At 43.5% G+C, this 15,993-nt stretch overlaps 2 protein-coding genes across 5 annotated transcripts in view; both read left to right on the forward strand.

The window, feature by feature from the left end:
* Positions 1-778: 778 nt before the first annotated feature.
* On the forward strand, positions 779-8,663 carry LOC105890899 (acylphosphatase-2-like). 2 transcript variants are annotated; one of them, XM_012816989.3, is made up of 4 exons: positions 779-1,589; positions 2,084-2,100; positions 2,263-2,372; positions 8,290-8,663. In XM_012816989.3, the coding sequence occupies exons 1-4, from the start codon at positions 1,538-1,540 to the stop codon at positions 8,402-8,404; spliced, it is 294 nt and encodes a 97-aa protein (XP_012672443.1). In that variant the 5' UTR covers positions 779-1,537; the 3' UTR covers positions 8,405-8,663. The 2 variants fall into 2 exon arrangements, with proteins under 2 accessions (XP_012672443.1, XP_012672445.1); XM_012816991.3 differs by lacking the exon at positions 2,084-2,100 and having other exon boundaries at positions 1,520-1,589.
* Positions 8,664-9,453: 790 nt separating this feature from the next.
* The window catches only part of LOC105890945 (spectrin beta chain, non-erythrocytic 1), a 72,673-nt gene continuing 66,133 nt past the window's right edge, over positions 9,454-15,993 (forward strand). Inside the window, exon 1 of one of the 3 annotated variants that reach the window (XM_031579127.2) lies at positions 9,454-9,522. The gene's annotated coding sequence lies outside the window, so the exon portion shown is untranslated. The other 2 variants (XM_031579125.1, XM_031579126.2) reach the window with 2 other exon arrangements.

Raw genomic sequence — 15,993 nt, forward strand, 5'->3', positions numbered from 1 at the left:
GGCGAGTCTGACCTCACTAGTCTTCTCCATCAGGGCCTTGGCTTAGAACTCAGCACCCAGCAGTAAACAGTGAGCAGATGGAGACGAGAAACAGAGAGGAAGGAGTGGAGACGGGCACGGTAAAATGGCTACAGCATACCCAGTGGAGCCTCTGTCCCTTTAGCAGGCACGTGTTACAACTGTGACAGTGTTAAGCTTAATAAAAAAAAAAATACATTTCATCATTGCCATATGGCAAAATAATTAATTTCAGTGAAAAATAATTTCAGTATGTCAATTATTGTAAATATATTGCATTTCTTTGTTTGCATTTGCTAAATATTTGTTATTAAATGTGTTCCCACTGAAGTGCTACATCTAGCTATCAGGCATGGTCAGATGCCTGCAAGGCATTGGTCTTGGGAACCAAGTCAAACACATGTATGGCATCATCAGGGTCATGTAGTTTACACTTTATCCAATTTTTTGAGGGCCAATCATTTTCAAAGCTTGAAAGTGCTAAAAGCTAGATTGGGGTACTATTATTTTAGCTATGCAACAAATAAACACAGCCAGTGTTAATTGGGGGGACTAACTTGGTTAGATAGGTTTGAGTTAAATTGGCACTTGTGATACTGTAATACAACAAATTTAAAAAAGCAAATAGATGAATAAATGAGTGAATTACTTTATAATTGAATTAATGAATGAAAACTGAAGCATTTCTAGCTTTCTAGCAATAAAGTTGAATGGCTGCCTTCTTCAAAAGGCTTCACACCCTCTAGTGGACATTTAGTGCCATCATTTTATTTTTGGTGAGAGGCTCTATACAAACTTACATGGATATTGATTCGTTGGTTAGTTAAACTTTGATAACTTGACAACAAAAGCTACGCATATTGTCTTTGCTGCCAGCTTTTCAGTGTCAAAGGATTGTGTAGATAGCATTGATGGTAACATAGAATTACAAATGGTCTCTAGTTAAATTATTGTTGTGTTATGGTACGTACCTGCGTAATAATTTCATCATGAGAGGATAATGTACAGCTAGACAGTCATTATATAAAGGATAATGAGCAGGGTGAGCCTCAAAGACCATTTGCTGTGTCACTGGTACACCAGACACCCCTAAACTAAACACTAGGTTGTTTTTCCTGTGCTCTTCCTGAAATGCATCTCTGGATGGTGCTTCTTTCTCTTTAAAAATAGTGCCATACCTTAGTGTCAGCATGGTAACTTATAATACAGAAACACAAAAAGCACATTACATAGGCCTACAGTATCTTTGTAAAAGACTTGAGCAGACAGTGTCAATGACCAGCTGGTTCTGAGGTTATGTTTTTCCATATAAAACGCCATCTGTTTTACATAACCTTAAGCACAGATTTATAATATGAAAAAAGCTGCTGTATCATCTTGGTTGTATGGTTTGCCAGAGTGGATCATTGGTTTCTTGATGGCGTATATTTCTCTTAAAAATAGCTCGCAGCCCATCCAGTGGCAGCTGTAACTGGATACACACCCCTCTCAGCCCCTGCAGGCTTTTCCACAGCTCACGATGTCTTCAGGTCTGTGCTCCGTAGATTTTGAGATACACGGCTATGTTCAAGGTAAGGCTATATAGGCTACTCATGAGCAGCACCACTTGTGGAATGCACAGATTATAATGTGTAAATGGCAGCCAGCTTTGCAGGCGCTATAAATAAAATCTTAGAGAAGTATACAGCCTAGAAAAGTATGCAGCCGGATAGGTCATGATACTGTTTGAGGTTCTACTGATGTCCCCCTATTTGTAAATGAGTAATGATCTCACTTCAACATTTGAACATGCAGTATGCTTGTTCCTTGTCTTTGTCATACAAGCATACAGAGTTGCCTACATAAAATAAAGTAAATTACCAGAATATCTGCATTGGCATGATATTTTATAAATGTTGGGTTTGCATGCTGTTCATTACCCTTCTGATCATTAGACTGTATATATATATATGTATATGTTTCACTGTTCGTTGTACTCAATTGTCATATGAACACAAAAAACTTCTGTTGTGAATGGTTGCATTTTGATGACAAATCACAACAATATGTATCATTTTTTATTTAGGTGTTTGTTTCCGAATGGTAAGTGGCTTACCGCTGAAACACACTTTCTGTTTTTAATCTCTTAATGTAAAGTAAATGTGCTTATTCTCGTGTTCTTTTTTCCTCTTTCTTTCTTTCTCTCTCTCTCTCTCTGTGTGTGTGTGTGTGTGTGTGTGTGTGTGTGTGTGTGTGTGTCCTCAGTACACAGAGAAGGAGGGTCTTAGCCTGGGTTGTGTTGGCTGGGTGAAGAACACCAATAAAGGGACAGTGGTGGGACAGGTTCAAGGACCCAAAGACAAGATCAAAGAGATGTGAGTCTTTCCCCCTCTCTGATAGGAGTTCTGACAATTTAATGCAGTTCGTACTTATTTGTGAGAGAGGGATGTTAGTTCAAGTTGTGCATTATTACCAATATACAATACTGAGTTGAGCACCTTCTAGCCATTCATTGATATTAGAAAAATAGACATTAATTCACCACCAACATGCCTCTCTATCTCCATAAAGAGTTCATTGCCATAGCCCTGATGTTGTATTACAGGTGTCGTGTTTTAGCCAGGGCTAGATACGTGTTAACGTGAGTGTGCAACTTACATTTTTCTTTTTGGAAATGTATCCTAATGTATCTTCATCCCTACATTATTACTGTGTTATTTGGTCTGCAAAGCGATTACTGCAGTAAAAGATGTTAAATTCACCAACACACAAGGGTGTAATGTCCACTTTAGACCAGCAGGTAGCAGTCTTTACTATCATCTGGTCATCTTTCCACCCACATCAAACGGGTAAAAGGGCGGTGTATTGCCCACCTCACCCTCAACAATTTTACACCAGACTATTGAGTTATTATATATGTACAGTCATATGCCTGAATATTAGTTTTCTTCTCCAGTGCGCTTTTGGCCTTAATCATGGTGACTCTGTCCAGTCTGTTCTGCCATTATGAGAGTTACAGTCTGGCGTCACTTTGCTTCTGTCTCTGATGTTGCATCATCCTCTCTCCTGTCTGAAGACTGACTTTTTTATTGCACATTCATCTGGGTAATGCATCTGCCAGCTCTCTCGGCGATGCCAAAACGTCTCGTATTCACCGCTGAGAACGTTTCAGCCAAGAGGGTTTCTACTGGGTGATCTATGAGAGGGGAGGCTGCTCTTGCCCATCTCACCCACAGATGTGATGATGTCATTGGAGTGGAGGCGACTCCATCAGATGACATCAGAGCTGCTGCATTTTGATAGACAGGGGGATCTGAGTATCTAACATAAGGCCAGACCACTAAACAGAGGGAGGATGCAAGCTACACACAAGTGGGTTTTAAATCACTCACAGTAGGTCTTGCAGGTCACTCCCACAGTAAATGTATGGTGCTGGATGTTAAACAGTGTCACTCACAGTAAATGTATGGTGCTGGATGTTAAACAGTGTCACTCACAGTCACATGCACGGTGCTGGACGGTAAGCAGTGTTTGCCTTTGTGATGTTGAGATAGCCAGTAAGCTCATGCAAAACAGGGAGGCTTGGCTAAGATGGTTTGACTGTTTTAAATGAACCGTAACGTTTGCGCTCCGACACCGCCTGTCTTTCTGAGACCATGTTTGTGTTTTTGTGGATTCTAATGTGGCACAGTAACGGTAAAAAGACAGTGGTATCTCAGTGTCCTTTAAAAAGTCTATATTCAGGTTTACAAATTTAAAATAATTTGAGATGTCCTTGTAATGTCCGCTGTTGGTGTCCCAAGTGTTTCATTGTAGCTTAGTTCCCTCTTCAGATGCATTTGCTAGTTCTCCTCCTGCGTACAGATGATTTATGGGATATTAAAAGTAGATAACCTTCTGTGCCACATTCAGCTACAGTGTAGGGCCAGTGTGCTGCTCAAACAGGCATGTGTTCATTTTGGGGTGCAATGTGTTGCACTTGCTGTTGCCAACTTCCACAAAACCCATATGAAGTGCCCATGACATGAACCCATTAGCACTCATTAATATACATGTGTTTCAACATAGTATGTATGCGTGTCTGCACTGACTCTCATATATCACATATCTATATATGGGTTTATTTTGGCTTCACCGGGTAGCATGGGAGTTATAACCCTCCACACTGGAGAGGAAAAAGAAAGGAGGCTCTCCTCATGAAAATGCCCAAGATTACATTTACAGACTTTCTTAGAACAAAGGCCTCCTGCCACACAGAGTGACCTGACAGGGGAGACTCCAGGGCCGTCACGGTGGTGGTCATATTTCCCGGCAATGAGGACACTATTTAAAGCAACTAATGCCATTATACATGGGGCAGACCTGGCAGGGATAGTTGTTAAGCATTTTTCACTTTCGTGTTTTTTCTGCTCTTAGTCTACTGATCTGTATTCTGCTCTTCACTTGAGGCCATCACCGCCTATCATTTGCCTATGAGTGATTAATTTATAATGGTCCCATAACATATAACTTAAAAGTTGTTTTGGGTTGATTTCAGGGTATGTCTTGTCACATTATCTCCATTTAAGCAAACAGCATTGCATTGAGGTTATCTTAAATGTTCAGTACAGTCAAGTTGTATCAAGAGGCCAGTGAAGGCTTCTGTATAAGCTTCTTCATTTGTATGTGGGAATAGTGGGATACCAGTATTTAGTATTTGTGTTCAGGTAAGTTACTCTGGGTGTGTATTGTGAGTTTGTAGGGTACCCTTTCCAGGTAGGTAGTATTATGCTTTCAAGATAAACACATTTTGTTACAATTCCATATGCAATCAGGAACTATGTATGTAGAGCCAACAGCTCCACACATGAGGAGGTAATTTGCCTCAGTCAGTGAGCAGTCTCTGAAACACTTACAGGTGTATTTATGCCTTCATTACGTACCTAGCCGGTGGCGTTAATTCCATTTGCCTGCCCAGGTAATTAACACACACACACGTCTAAAAGGTCAGTGTTAATGATCGGAAAGTGAAAACGGTGAAGAGGAGTTTATGTTATGCCATAAGCATATGAGTTCTAAGAATGATTCTCTCTCTCTCTCTCTCAGAAGCATGCGTGTTGCTCGGCAGTAGTGGCATCGCTCGGGGGGGCTGATTTGTGAGTTTTCTGGGTTTGCTGCCTGGCGCGCTGAGGGAGGCGACCTGCTGCCCACACGACTCTATTTTAGCACCGCCACTTTCCCAGGAGCCCCCTGACCCACATCACACTCAGGCAACACAGCAGGCGGAGGAGGGAAAGACACAGTGACAGGCTGAGAGAGAGAGAGATGAGAGAGGGAGGGAGGGAAGGAAGGCGAGCTGGGTAGAGATTTAATGGCTGACCACAAAAAAAACCCAGTGAGAAACGATGCATGAACAAGAAAAGGAATGAGGGAAAAGAGCAGATATTTGAAGTGAGGGATGGAGGAAGAGATAAGAGAAAAGAGGAGAGGAGATGAAGCTGATTGGTGGGTGAGGGCCAAAGGAAAGATAGGGAAGAAGGGAGGACAGCAATTGGTAAAGAGTGGTGTGTGTGTGTGTGTGTGTGTGTGTGTGTGTGTGTGTGTGGCTAGCCTGTTGGGCTCTGTGGCGCAGATGGCCTGGAGTCCTGTAATCCCTCTTAGCCATGTCCTAAGTGTGTGTGTGTGTGTGTACGTGTGTGTGGTGATGCAGCGAGATCATCTATGCACTGGGCAACACTGGCTCTCTAATGCACTGCATCCCAACTCCATGCAGCCGTCATGCTGCTTTAATGATTGTTTGGGAGTTGCAGGGGTGCCCACCCTACTAGAGGGCTTTGTTTGTCTACCCCTGGTCTCAGAGCAGTATGGGGTGGTTGTCATGCTGTGCTCTCAACTGTGTGCTTTGGTGCATGGTATTGAGTGACTGGCTTGAATGCTATGTGGAGTGGTGTAGTGTTTATCAACGCTCTCACAAATTTTCTTGTGGAAAGACCCCCCCCCCCCTAAAAACAAAAAGAAATGGTGCCGTAGTGACGTGTTGCCAGGTCTGCTTCTTCACTATTCTCACACACACACACACACACACACACACAAATGCGGCTCCCTTTGATAACGCTCACACTTCCTACGATCAAGAGTAGGTGGGTGGAATCGTGTGGGTGTTTACACTTGTTGAAACTTGGATAAATCGATGCTTAGCACAATCCCTACACATACTCATGCACAGATTTACACACATGCACACAGTTACACAAACACACACACACACACACACACACACACACACACACACACACTCACATAAAAACATGCAAACACATTTCTTCCCACTGGATGGACATGCTTATATGGAGTTTACGGACACACGTTCTATCACTCACTCACTCACACTTTCGTCTGTCTATCTCTCTCTCTCACTCTCACACACACACACACAATCCTTCTTCTCATATGCTTATCCAATCAGTTTGCAGTCATGTGCTTTTAACTTGGGCTAACTCATTTATGCATCCTTTCTCTAAAGGTCCAGTCCAAGCATGAGTGGTATTTCTCATCCTCAGTTTGTGAGGGTTGCACACTACTGCCTAAAACCGTGCACGCTATACTCTTAGTGCATACGATTTTAAATGATTTTATTGATGCAGAGCTTATTCTTACTAGCACTTTATTTACAAGATAAGAATAAAAGGGGATTAGCACGCCTGTGCTGCTCTGTGTGACATCACTAAGCTCTTAAATTGCTGCTGAATCTCCAGAGTCACTGGGCCTGGTCGCAACGCAGGGCATTGGTGGGCAGTAGATGGAGTCGTCGCCCTGGAAACAGCCCACATCCTCTCCTGCCTCGCTTTCGCTCGTCCCCTGCAGCTGTCAATCAGTGGCATGACACTGAATTCCCATCAGGCCTTGCTTCTGTGGACAGCCACATGTGGAGGAGCTGATCCTCTGAGGTTGCGATAATCTACGCCCCGGCTGTAATCGTTCAGGCACACAGGCACACAGGCACACAGGCACAGAAGCCGGCTCAGGTCCTGGCTGACCTACATGCTGCTGACAGGCAGTGTGACCCCACTCACCCTTACCCTCACCCCTACCCCCACACCGGGCTGGAGGCAGGGTGGATGCAACTCGGCTCCTGCCTCCAGCTGTTTGTCACATGATGGCTGTGACAGATTTGATTGCAGACTCTGGTGAAGGTCCAGCTGCAGGAGTTAAAGGGGCACCATTCTCTCCAAGAACTGGGCATGTCCGCACAGACGCTCATATGAGGCACAGATATGCCAGTGTGTTGCTTCTTAAGTCTTACTTCGCTTCTCTCCAGGAGTCTGCCGTGTCAACAAGCCTGCAGTACACTCACTTAACAGCCCTCCATTATTCTACATTATGTCAGATCCCCAGGACTCCAGCTCACTTGAATGACAACTGACAAAAAGGCCTGTTAGTTAAAAAGTGATATTACGGTGGTTGATTATTTAAATTTGGTATTGTGCTGTTTCCTTTATTCAATATTCTTGTGATGTTACGTAATATAACAAGTTGACTTCTGTAGTCCTGATGGGTTATTTTGTTTCTCCTTATAAAGTTTATACCCAAAATAAACCAGGTTGAACTAATGTTGTAGGACAGCCATCTGTTTTAGAAAGCGAGTATTCATTCTGGCCATCTGGAGGGCCTTGTTTGGCCTAGTCGGGGCGTTATGAAAGGGAAAAAAAGTTACATTCTCAAGAGAAAAACCACTTCAGGACCTCAGGATTCCTTGCAAATGGTTCATTTGAGGGATGCTAATTTTGGAGATGGAATGCGAGTTCCCAGGTTTTCGAGTGCTCTGCCTTTTACTCAATTTGAGGTTATAAAGATGTCTAATGGTTTCGAATTAGCCAGTAATACCTCTCCTGCATACTTGGCATACGTGTCAATCTGTAAAATGTTGTAAATGGTGAAAAGTCCCAAAAATGAACACAGTATTTTGAAAGAAGGCAAACTGTGTCTAGTCATACAACGTAGCCTTTGTGTCCGCACACAGTATATGTCACAGAACATGAACCTTAACCTGAATCAATCCTCAGAAGTTGCTTGCAAAGAATTTGTTCAACAATTTTGCTTTCAAAACATCTAATGGAACAACCAATCCCTGCAGCTCTTTATGATTGCATTGCAACATTTGATTTTCAAGTACTTTGTTAGCGCTGCGAGAACGACCAGTAGTTAGTGAAGAATCCAAATTGACTGATGATGGTGTAGCATCTATGAGTATCTTACTGCTGAATTGTGGGTAGTGAAGTACATGACCGAGCAGCCTGTGACTTCTCTCCACAGGAAGGTCTGGCTGAGTAAGGAGGGAAGCCCCAGCAGTCGCATCACCCGTGCTGTCTTCACCAAAGAAAGGGACATCCCTCAACTGGAGTTGTCTGGCTTCAAAACACGCTTCTGAGAGACTTCACTATTTTATGAAACACTGAAAGTCCCAGGCACTGTTCATTACCACTTCATTTAATCAGTGTTGTTAAATGGATCTGTACAGTCCTAAACAAATTGTGAAATAATTTTGTACCCCCTAATGAACATTAACATCTTAATAATTGTGTGTCTTATTTTGTAAATATTCAGTGGAATGCACAAACAGGTTGGATTCTGTTTAACACTGTGACATCATTTCATTAAATCATCTCATTAAAGTTCTGGCGAAGTTGCATGTTTGTGAGTTGTGGTTTGTGCCCAGTTGTGTGCCTCTGTATTGCTACACTGTTGATTGAGTTCTGTGTCCTGCAGGGATACATTTGGCTCCTCTGAAGCAGCAGATGTAAACTCAGTGGGCTCTCAGTTGCAGACAGACACAAGATGGACGGCAGATTTGTCCAGCACCCCTCCAGCTTTCAGTCCACAGTTTCCATGGTATCCATTCCACACTAAATGAAGGCTAACAGGAGCAGTAGAAAATGGCCAAATTTGTTTCCTCTAGACACAAAAATACTCAACAAAAGCGATTAGTTCTGCAGAGTGACTCGTTTGACATTGTCTCTGAGAGGAAGGCTCTGAAATCATCTATGTGTAAAGATAGCCCAGCATGCTGTAATACCCATCACACACTGCAGCACAATGCATTACATGTATCATAATCCTTCCACCCAACCCCCCATATTACCCTCATCCTCTGAATGGCACTGTGTTCATTATATTTATCCTGTATTTCCCTAAAAATCCCAAAGTGTCGTACCCAGGCTAAGTGTGGCATCTGTGTTGGCACCGCTCTGCTCTGACCCCATGCCCTGTCCCTGAACTTCCTCAGCCCACACCAATACCCAGCATGGGAATGCCGGGCAGCCGCTGCGACCAGCACCTCTGCCCCTCGCTCCCTAGGGCAGCAGGGGTCATGTGACCCTCAGTCCTCGCAGCTCCTCCCAGCAGGCAGTGGGGGAAATCTGCGTGTTGGCAGAGCACAATCCTCTTAGCTGCCAGAGAGATGTGATTAGTGCCTGGGCTTAAGGTCTGGAGCGGAGGCAACTGCAGCGGGGGGGAATGGAGCAAGCGTCAGGAGCACGTCCTGGAGAGGTGACTATGACGACGGCCAGGCAGCTGAGGTTGCACCAGGTCATCTCGCATGAGTTTGAAGAAGGTTACTAGTCTGTGGGACACTAATTTATCTCACTTCACATTGCAGCCCAGCTACAGTGGATGGTTCTGTAAAGGCCAGCCGTTGTAATGGACTTCCTGTCTGTGTGTCTGTCTTTGAAGCCATTTTGTTGGTTTTATCTTTTCTTCTTAAGTAATTTTAAAAGCTTAACATGTTTGTACTGGCTTGAAAGGTACAGAGAGTAGCCTCTTATCCCATAATTAGGACTGTGTGTGTCATTGACTGTTGTGTAATGTTGATGTGAGCTGTGCCTATGTGTGGGCGTCGAGGGAGAAAAGGGGATCTTTGACCATGAGGATCACAGAGACACTTAAAGTGAGCTGCTTGACAGGCTAATCCCATATCCTGCACTTGACAATGAGGCTGGTCTAATGGGTGGGTTCACTGTCGCTGTCAGGACCACACAGGTGACCACTTAACCTTTATAGTGGACTGCACACACACACACACACACACACACACACACACACACACACAGACACACACATACATACACACAGCTTGTTACCTCTGTCATTACCCTCAACTGTTCTCTGAACAGTTCTGACCGACACAACGGAACTGCCTCCGGTTCACTCACATTATTCACTTTGACGTTTGCCATCAGCCTCATCGTGAGCAGAGAAGTTAGCAATCAAACTTCATAACTACTGTAATCCATTACAGAGTTAAGCAATAAATGATATCCCCATGGCTGTGATTTGGCCGTAAGGCTGAATCTTTTATTCATTCTCTGCTCCAAAAAATAGTTTGGCGTTGGGCATTAAACGTTGCTAAGCAACAAATATTGCCCACTGCATACAAGTTGTATTAAATGTTGATGTGACAATGATGGTTAAATGTATAAAAAGCATCAGAACACAGAGTAGGTGTAGGATATCCCCACTCATGGAATGTCGCTTGTCCAATCACAAATAAATACATTTGACTACTATCTGTTGTATAAGTTACAATATAAACCCCATTAGGTAGTTTTGATATCGATGCATGTGTAGCTGTGTGTGAGTGTGGTGGTGGTGATGGCATGTTCGTGTCTGAATGAGAGGGGGAGGGAGGTCCCTCCCGTCCTCTTCACGCCTGAGCTGAGTTCCCATGCCAACAGGAGCCCTCTCCCAGCATGGACCACTCCACCCACCACCACACAGGACGAGCCCCGCCGACCAGAGGCCAGAGCCAAACTCCACACGAGGATATTTATCCCCTGTGAAGGAAAGGCCATACACGACTAGCCATCCTCTAAGCGAAAATGCCAACGCTGCCTCGGTTATGTAACCTTCACAGATCCCATTGACTGGCGCCCACTTCCATTGTCTTTCTGACGTTTTATTTTGTTTTTTTTCTAAAACCAAGCAGCTGAGTTACCATGCAAATGAGAAGCCAATTTATTTTGGAACCAGTAGGCCCTACTACGACTATGCATTAAACTGCTGGACCAGACAGCACAAATAAAAGTGAAGAGCTATACTGTGGGATGGGGAAAGAGGTGTAGCACACCCATACTCAGACACATCCATCACTGGGATGGAAAGGGTAACATTTCCTCGGGGTGTCTAGGTTACAGAGGGAAAACCTCAGTGCCTATGCAGCCATGCATGTTTGGGAATGTGCGCTGAGACCATTTCTGCTCCACGACTGATCCTCACTCTCCGTAGTTTATGCTTTGATATTGATGTTGATGGTTCAGTTGATGACTGCAGTGCCACAGAGAAGGATCCAGAAGGTCTGTACTGATAAGACATTTCTGATAGTGATGCCAGAAAAATAACAATCCACATCAACTTCCCTTAGAGGGAAAATACACGTTATCCTGTGGGTGTGTTGTCTTTTCTTTCCTCCTCCTTTCCTTTCTTTTTGTGAGCCATTTCATGGTTAGAAGCCCAATCTTTTGCACAGGTCAAAGGTCATCCCTGCTTGCAATGCCAGAATGCATATTTTTTAATACCAATACAATTAATTCTAAATCACACCGCCCCCTCATGGAGAATCTCGCAGTATCTCGCAATAACTCCAAACTCCAAATTGCTCTTTGTCAGACAAGACTCCCTGCTCATAAGGATGCTGATGGTAAATGCATGATTTGTGTCGACTGAAAAGGCAGGTCATCACGTCTCCAGGCGTGCCGGAGCCTTTTAACTCCCAGCCAAGGCATCCAGATGACATGCACATGTAGGGCTGCATCCCCTACCTCCGCCACCGCCTCCACACCTCACAGGGATTGCATTCACCTGCCACTGCCAGTGATCTCTGGATCACAGCCAGGCCCTGGGAGGAGAGAGAGAGAAGGATGGAGAGAACATGTGTGTGTGTGAGAGAGAGAGAGTTAGAAAAGGAGAAGGATTGACAGAGATGGAGAGATAAAATGAGTGCATGTGTCAGAGTGTGTGAGAGAGAAAGAGAGCGAGAGAGAGAGAGCCCATCTGAACTCAGCCCGCCTACTCCATTCAGTGAGAGATGCAGAGCGTCTGAAATCAGGCATGGAATCACTTCCCCTCAACCTCCCTCCTCCTCATCTCATCTCATCGCCAAGTTCCACGGTAACAGTGAGAGGGACTGTTACCAGTGTCCATGGTAACCACACTGTTCAGACTTTGTCTAAGGGGCTGGGAAGAACAAAGCCCACAGATGCCTTTTTCATTTGGCCATGGCTGTCCTACTGCCCAGCACAAAGGAACTTTACAGTGCACGCACATGAGAGATGGAAGTCTGACACGGCCAGTGGGACGCTGAAAGTCCCCTCTCTCTCTCACCATTGGGGACCAGCAAGCATCCAAACCACTCTTAGGGAGACACCTTATGTCAAAGAGATTTCAAAAAGACCATTTGGAGTGTCAAAGCAATGGAGTTAATTGTCTTTTACTTTTTCACACTGAGCCTGAACAAGGATGCATATTGATACATTTCAGCTGCATGTTTGTCACTCTTGTACTTGAAACTTGTGTTAGCAGACCTCTGATGGTCAGATTACATTTTTTAGTACACTGATCATTCCAACCTCCACTACATGCACACTGTAATCATCTATAACTGCACTCTCTGCGGGCACCTTTGTACATGTATTTGCATACAGTGAGGCAGGCTTGCCACCCACAGCTTTTTACCTGGAGTATGTTCTCAAAGAGGGCCGTTGCCAAGCAACCTAAAGAGTTGTGAGAGAACTCAAACTGTCAAGTGACAAAAGAGCCAATTCGTAAGCGTGTTTCGTGGTAGTAGGTGGATGTTGGTGATGTCAAGAGGAGTACAGGGACAAACAATTAGCCTTGTTGGTGTTTTTATTGATTCATTTCAAAGAAGATGCTTTTTGTTGGCAGTAGCTAGCAGCATGTATTGTTTCCTTGGGAAAAAATGTCTTGCTATTCTTTAAAGACAAACCTATGCTTGATAGACCTATCAGATAATATATTTGGCAAGTCGATTGTATCTATAAATTTATATTTTTGTAATGTTCAAATGTCATAGTGCTGAGGACCCTTTACATTAGTAAAGACTGAATTCTTCACTCACTTCTCTCTGAATCTCCTTCAGCTCTTCAGAAGAAAAAAGCCTCCATGCCTCCTAACTGAAGTTTGGCTACTTTGACAAGTCTACTGCAACAAGTTGACCTCTCTCCTTTTCCAGAAGCTCTCATCCCAAAACAAACTGGCCATGCAGTGAAAAAACTGTAGTTTCAAGTGGTATAGGATAATATTCATACGGAGAGTCACTGTCTTTAACGTGGAAATTCTGACATGGTTCACTTGCCAAACATCAGTACCTCAAGCCTGTCTCGTCTACTCCATAACTAGAGTATTTGTACTGTCATTACTCAGTGACAGTGTCCATTTCTTAATAAGTGAGGGGTCCGCTGGTACAGAATTTAAGCAGGCCATGTGACAGATGTTACTGAATCCCAATTTTATTCGTACAATCCATTTTAAACTAAACCCAAGGAAGTATAATTTAGTCAGACACTGATGAAAAACAGACTTAGTCTGAGTATCAAGTCACTGAGCTGTACATATTTTAATGAACTGCTGTCAGATCAGAGAAGGTTACTTAAATAAATGCAATACCTCACTGTTGCATCATTATGCATCATTGTAACCTATAAACAGTACTATCACAATGTATTAACAATAGATTACTGGAAGACAACATTACTTTTCACATGATTACAGGTCAAATGTGAAATATTCCTGGTATTGGCTTAAGCTTATTCATCACTTTGAAAACCACTGACGATATAGCGGGAGTAATATTGTTTTTTTGTTTTTTTTTAAATAGTAATTCAGTCTGATAGTAAATCTTTATCACACACTTATCAGACAGACATACTTTAATCTTCAGATTCCAGTGGCCCAGTTGTCAGAGACAGAGCTTGGCTATCAGGTGAACATTGAAAATGGCTACCAAGCAATTTTGCTTTGAGAGTCTGATCTGTGTGGATATTATGCCTGTCTGTATGAATCCAGGGTGCGTGGAGCAATCGCATCACCAACCCCTTTCTCTGTGGAGATAACAATAACCCCTGGTTCCGGCCGATACCAGTGCTGTTGCCGTGTTGTTTTGCCTAACACAGCAGGCTTTCAGGTCCCAGCAGCTGTACCTCTGCAGGAACCTGCATATTGAAGGGATTTTCCTTTCAGTGGTAAATCAAACCTTTGGCAAATCACTCAAGGACTCAAGCAGTTTTTGGATGGGATGAAAGGAATAGCTGAGGTAACTTCGAAGAAAATACCACGAGAATGATGAAATCCTTGCTGATTTATTAATAGACAAAGTATTGGCTACTGTCTGTTTGTTCATTTCTAATGATTCAAGATGGCATGTGCATAGCCTATAAGACATTGTGGATTTGAGGTTGGAAAACATAATATGATACTGAACTTCCTGTTTTTAAAATGAGTACACTAGGTTTATGTTACTGAGAGGCATCTTGCTATGTATCTCCACTGCCTAATAGAATGATGAATGAATACAACATTTCAACATAGATGCTGCCTATATTCTTCTCTCATATTCGATTGGGAGTTTTTCCCTCGTAGGCCCATATCTCTTTTGATGAGACGTCCCTGAGCCCAAGTACCAGTCAAACTTACCACTTATTAAACACACAACCTGATACGCGGTCCATAATTTCCAAACATTTAAATATCATAGTCTGCCTTATTCAAAACAGAATTCTACTGTTTGAACATTTTGGCAGAGGCTTTTCTACTTGCTATACTGCTATATGTTGTCAAGCGAACTCTCCGCCCCTCTGTAAAATTGGGCTGCAGTTGCTAGTGCTGCCGTTGGTCGGGAGAGAGAGAGGGAGGGAGAGAAAGATACCGTGCGGATTTCTGCAGCGCGATCTTGCGTTCTCGTCCAGCCTTCAGTCAGTCTCTGCGGTGAAGATTGCTCTGTCCCTTCGCTGGTAAGTTCTATTAAAATATTTTAGCACCTTACGTTTAAGCCTTGAATGGGATGAGTCAGAAGCTGTAGGTGCTGTGAAAGCTGCAGATGGACTTAACCTCCCACCACCACCAGCAGCAGCAATAATGTTAACGTTCTAGCTAAAACTGCCTTCGTAGCATCTTCGGTAGTTTATCTAGCTTGGTAACTAAAGTGAATGGGCACGTAAGCCTTACCGATTGTCACATTGTGTTATTACGCGTAGCCTAAACTATAGGCCATCCGATCCGCATTTTGGTTGTTTGTTTTTCTGTTGACTTGGATTGGACCTGATCTGCAGTGTTGAGCCACAGCCAGGATGAATCTTGCACATTTTCCTTCAGTCTTGATACGCCATGGCAACATGGACGTTTATAGCACAGGTACGGGATAACGGTACAGTGTAGAACGCCGGGATACAGGCGTGGTCCATGTATTAAAGTAACATTTAGGCAAGTGATGAACCCAGGTTTGTCGTGATTTATGAAGCCGGCGTGCAGGTGTTTGTATTGTGCGAACTAGACTGTTTTCCTCTGGAGAAAAGGGAAGATCGGCTGTAGCTTTTCCAGACTATACATGTAACCTTAATTATGTAATCAAATAAGCACCTGCACTGTCATTGGCGTTAATGGCCTCTGTGGTAACGCGGCTCAGGGCACTCGACGATTCCCATGAGTTGGCTTTAAAGTCACGTAATGACACTGTCATGTCAAATGTTACATTTGACAAAAAAAACCTCCATAAATAGATTTGAAGTGTTACTTTTTCAAGTCTCAGAACCAGAGAAATGGAAAGTCTTCCAGACGAGGGACTACTTTCGAGAATCATCAGTTTTGTCCCAAAGGAGAACAAGAATCGTTGCATCTCCGCTGTATTTCAGAGTTTTCAGCTTTCAGCTCTTCGACATTCTGTCACAAGCAGCGCTATTTCAAGACGGAGCTTTACACTTTACATTGTTATATTTCAGAGGAGCATGTGAA

This window comes from Clupea harengus, chromosome 13, assembly GCF_900700415.2.
Source record: "Clupea harengus chromosome 13, Ch_v2.0.2, whole genome shotgun sequence".
Lineage (NCBI taxonomy): Eukaryota > Metazoa > Chordata > Actinopteri > Clupeiformes > Clupeidae > Clupea > Clupea harengus.

Bases quoted from the DNA above. Each gene is read 5' to 3' on its own strand.
- LOC105890899 (XM_012816989.3), top strand. From the start codon at position 1,538: ATGTCTTCAGGTCTGTGCTCCGTAGATTTTGAGATACACGGCTATGTT. The intron at 2,373-8,289 runs GTGAGTCTTTCC...TTCTCTCCACAG, and splicing joins AAAGACAAGATCAAAGAGAT to GAAGGTCTGGCTGAGTAAGG.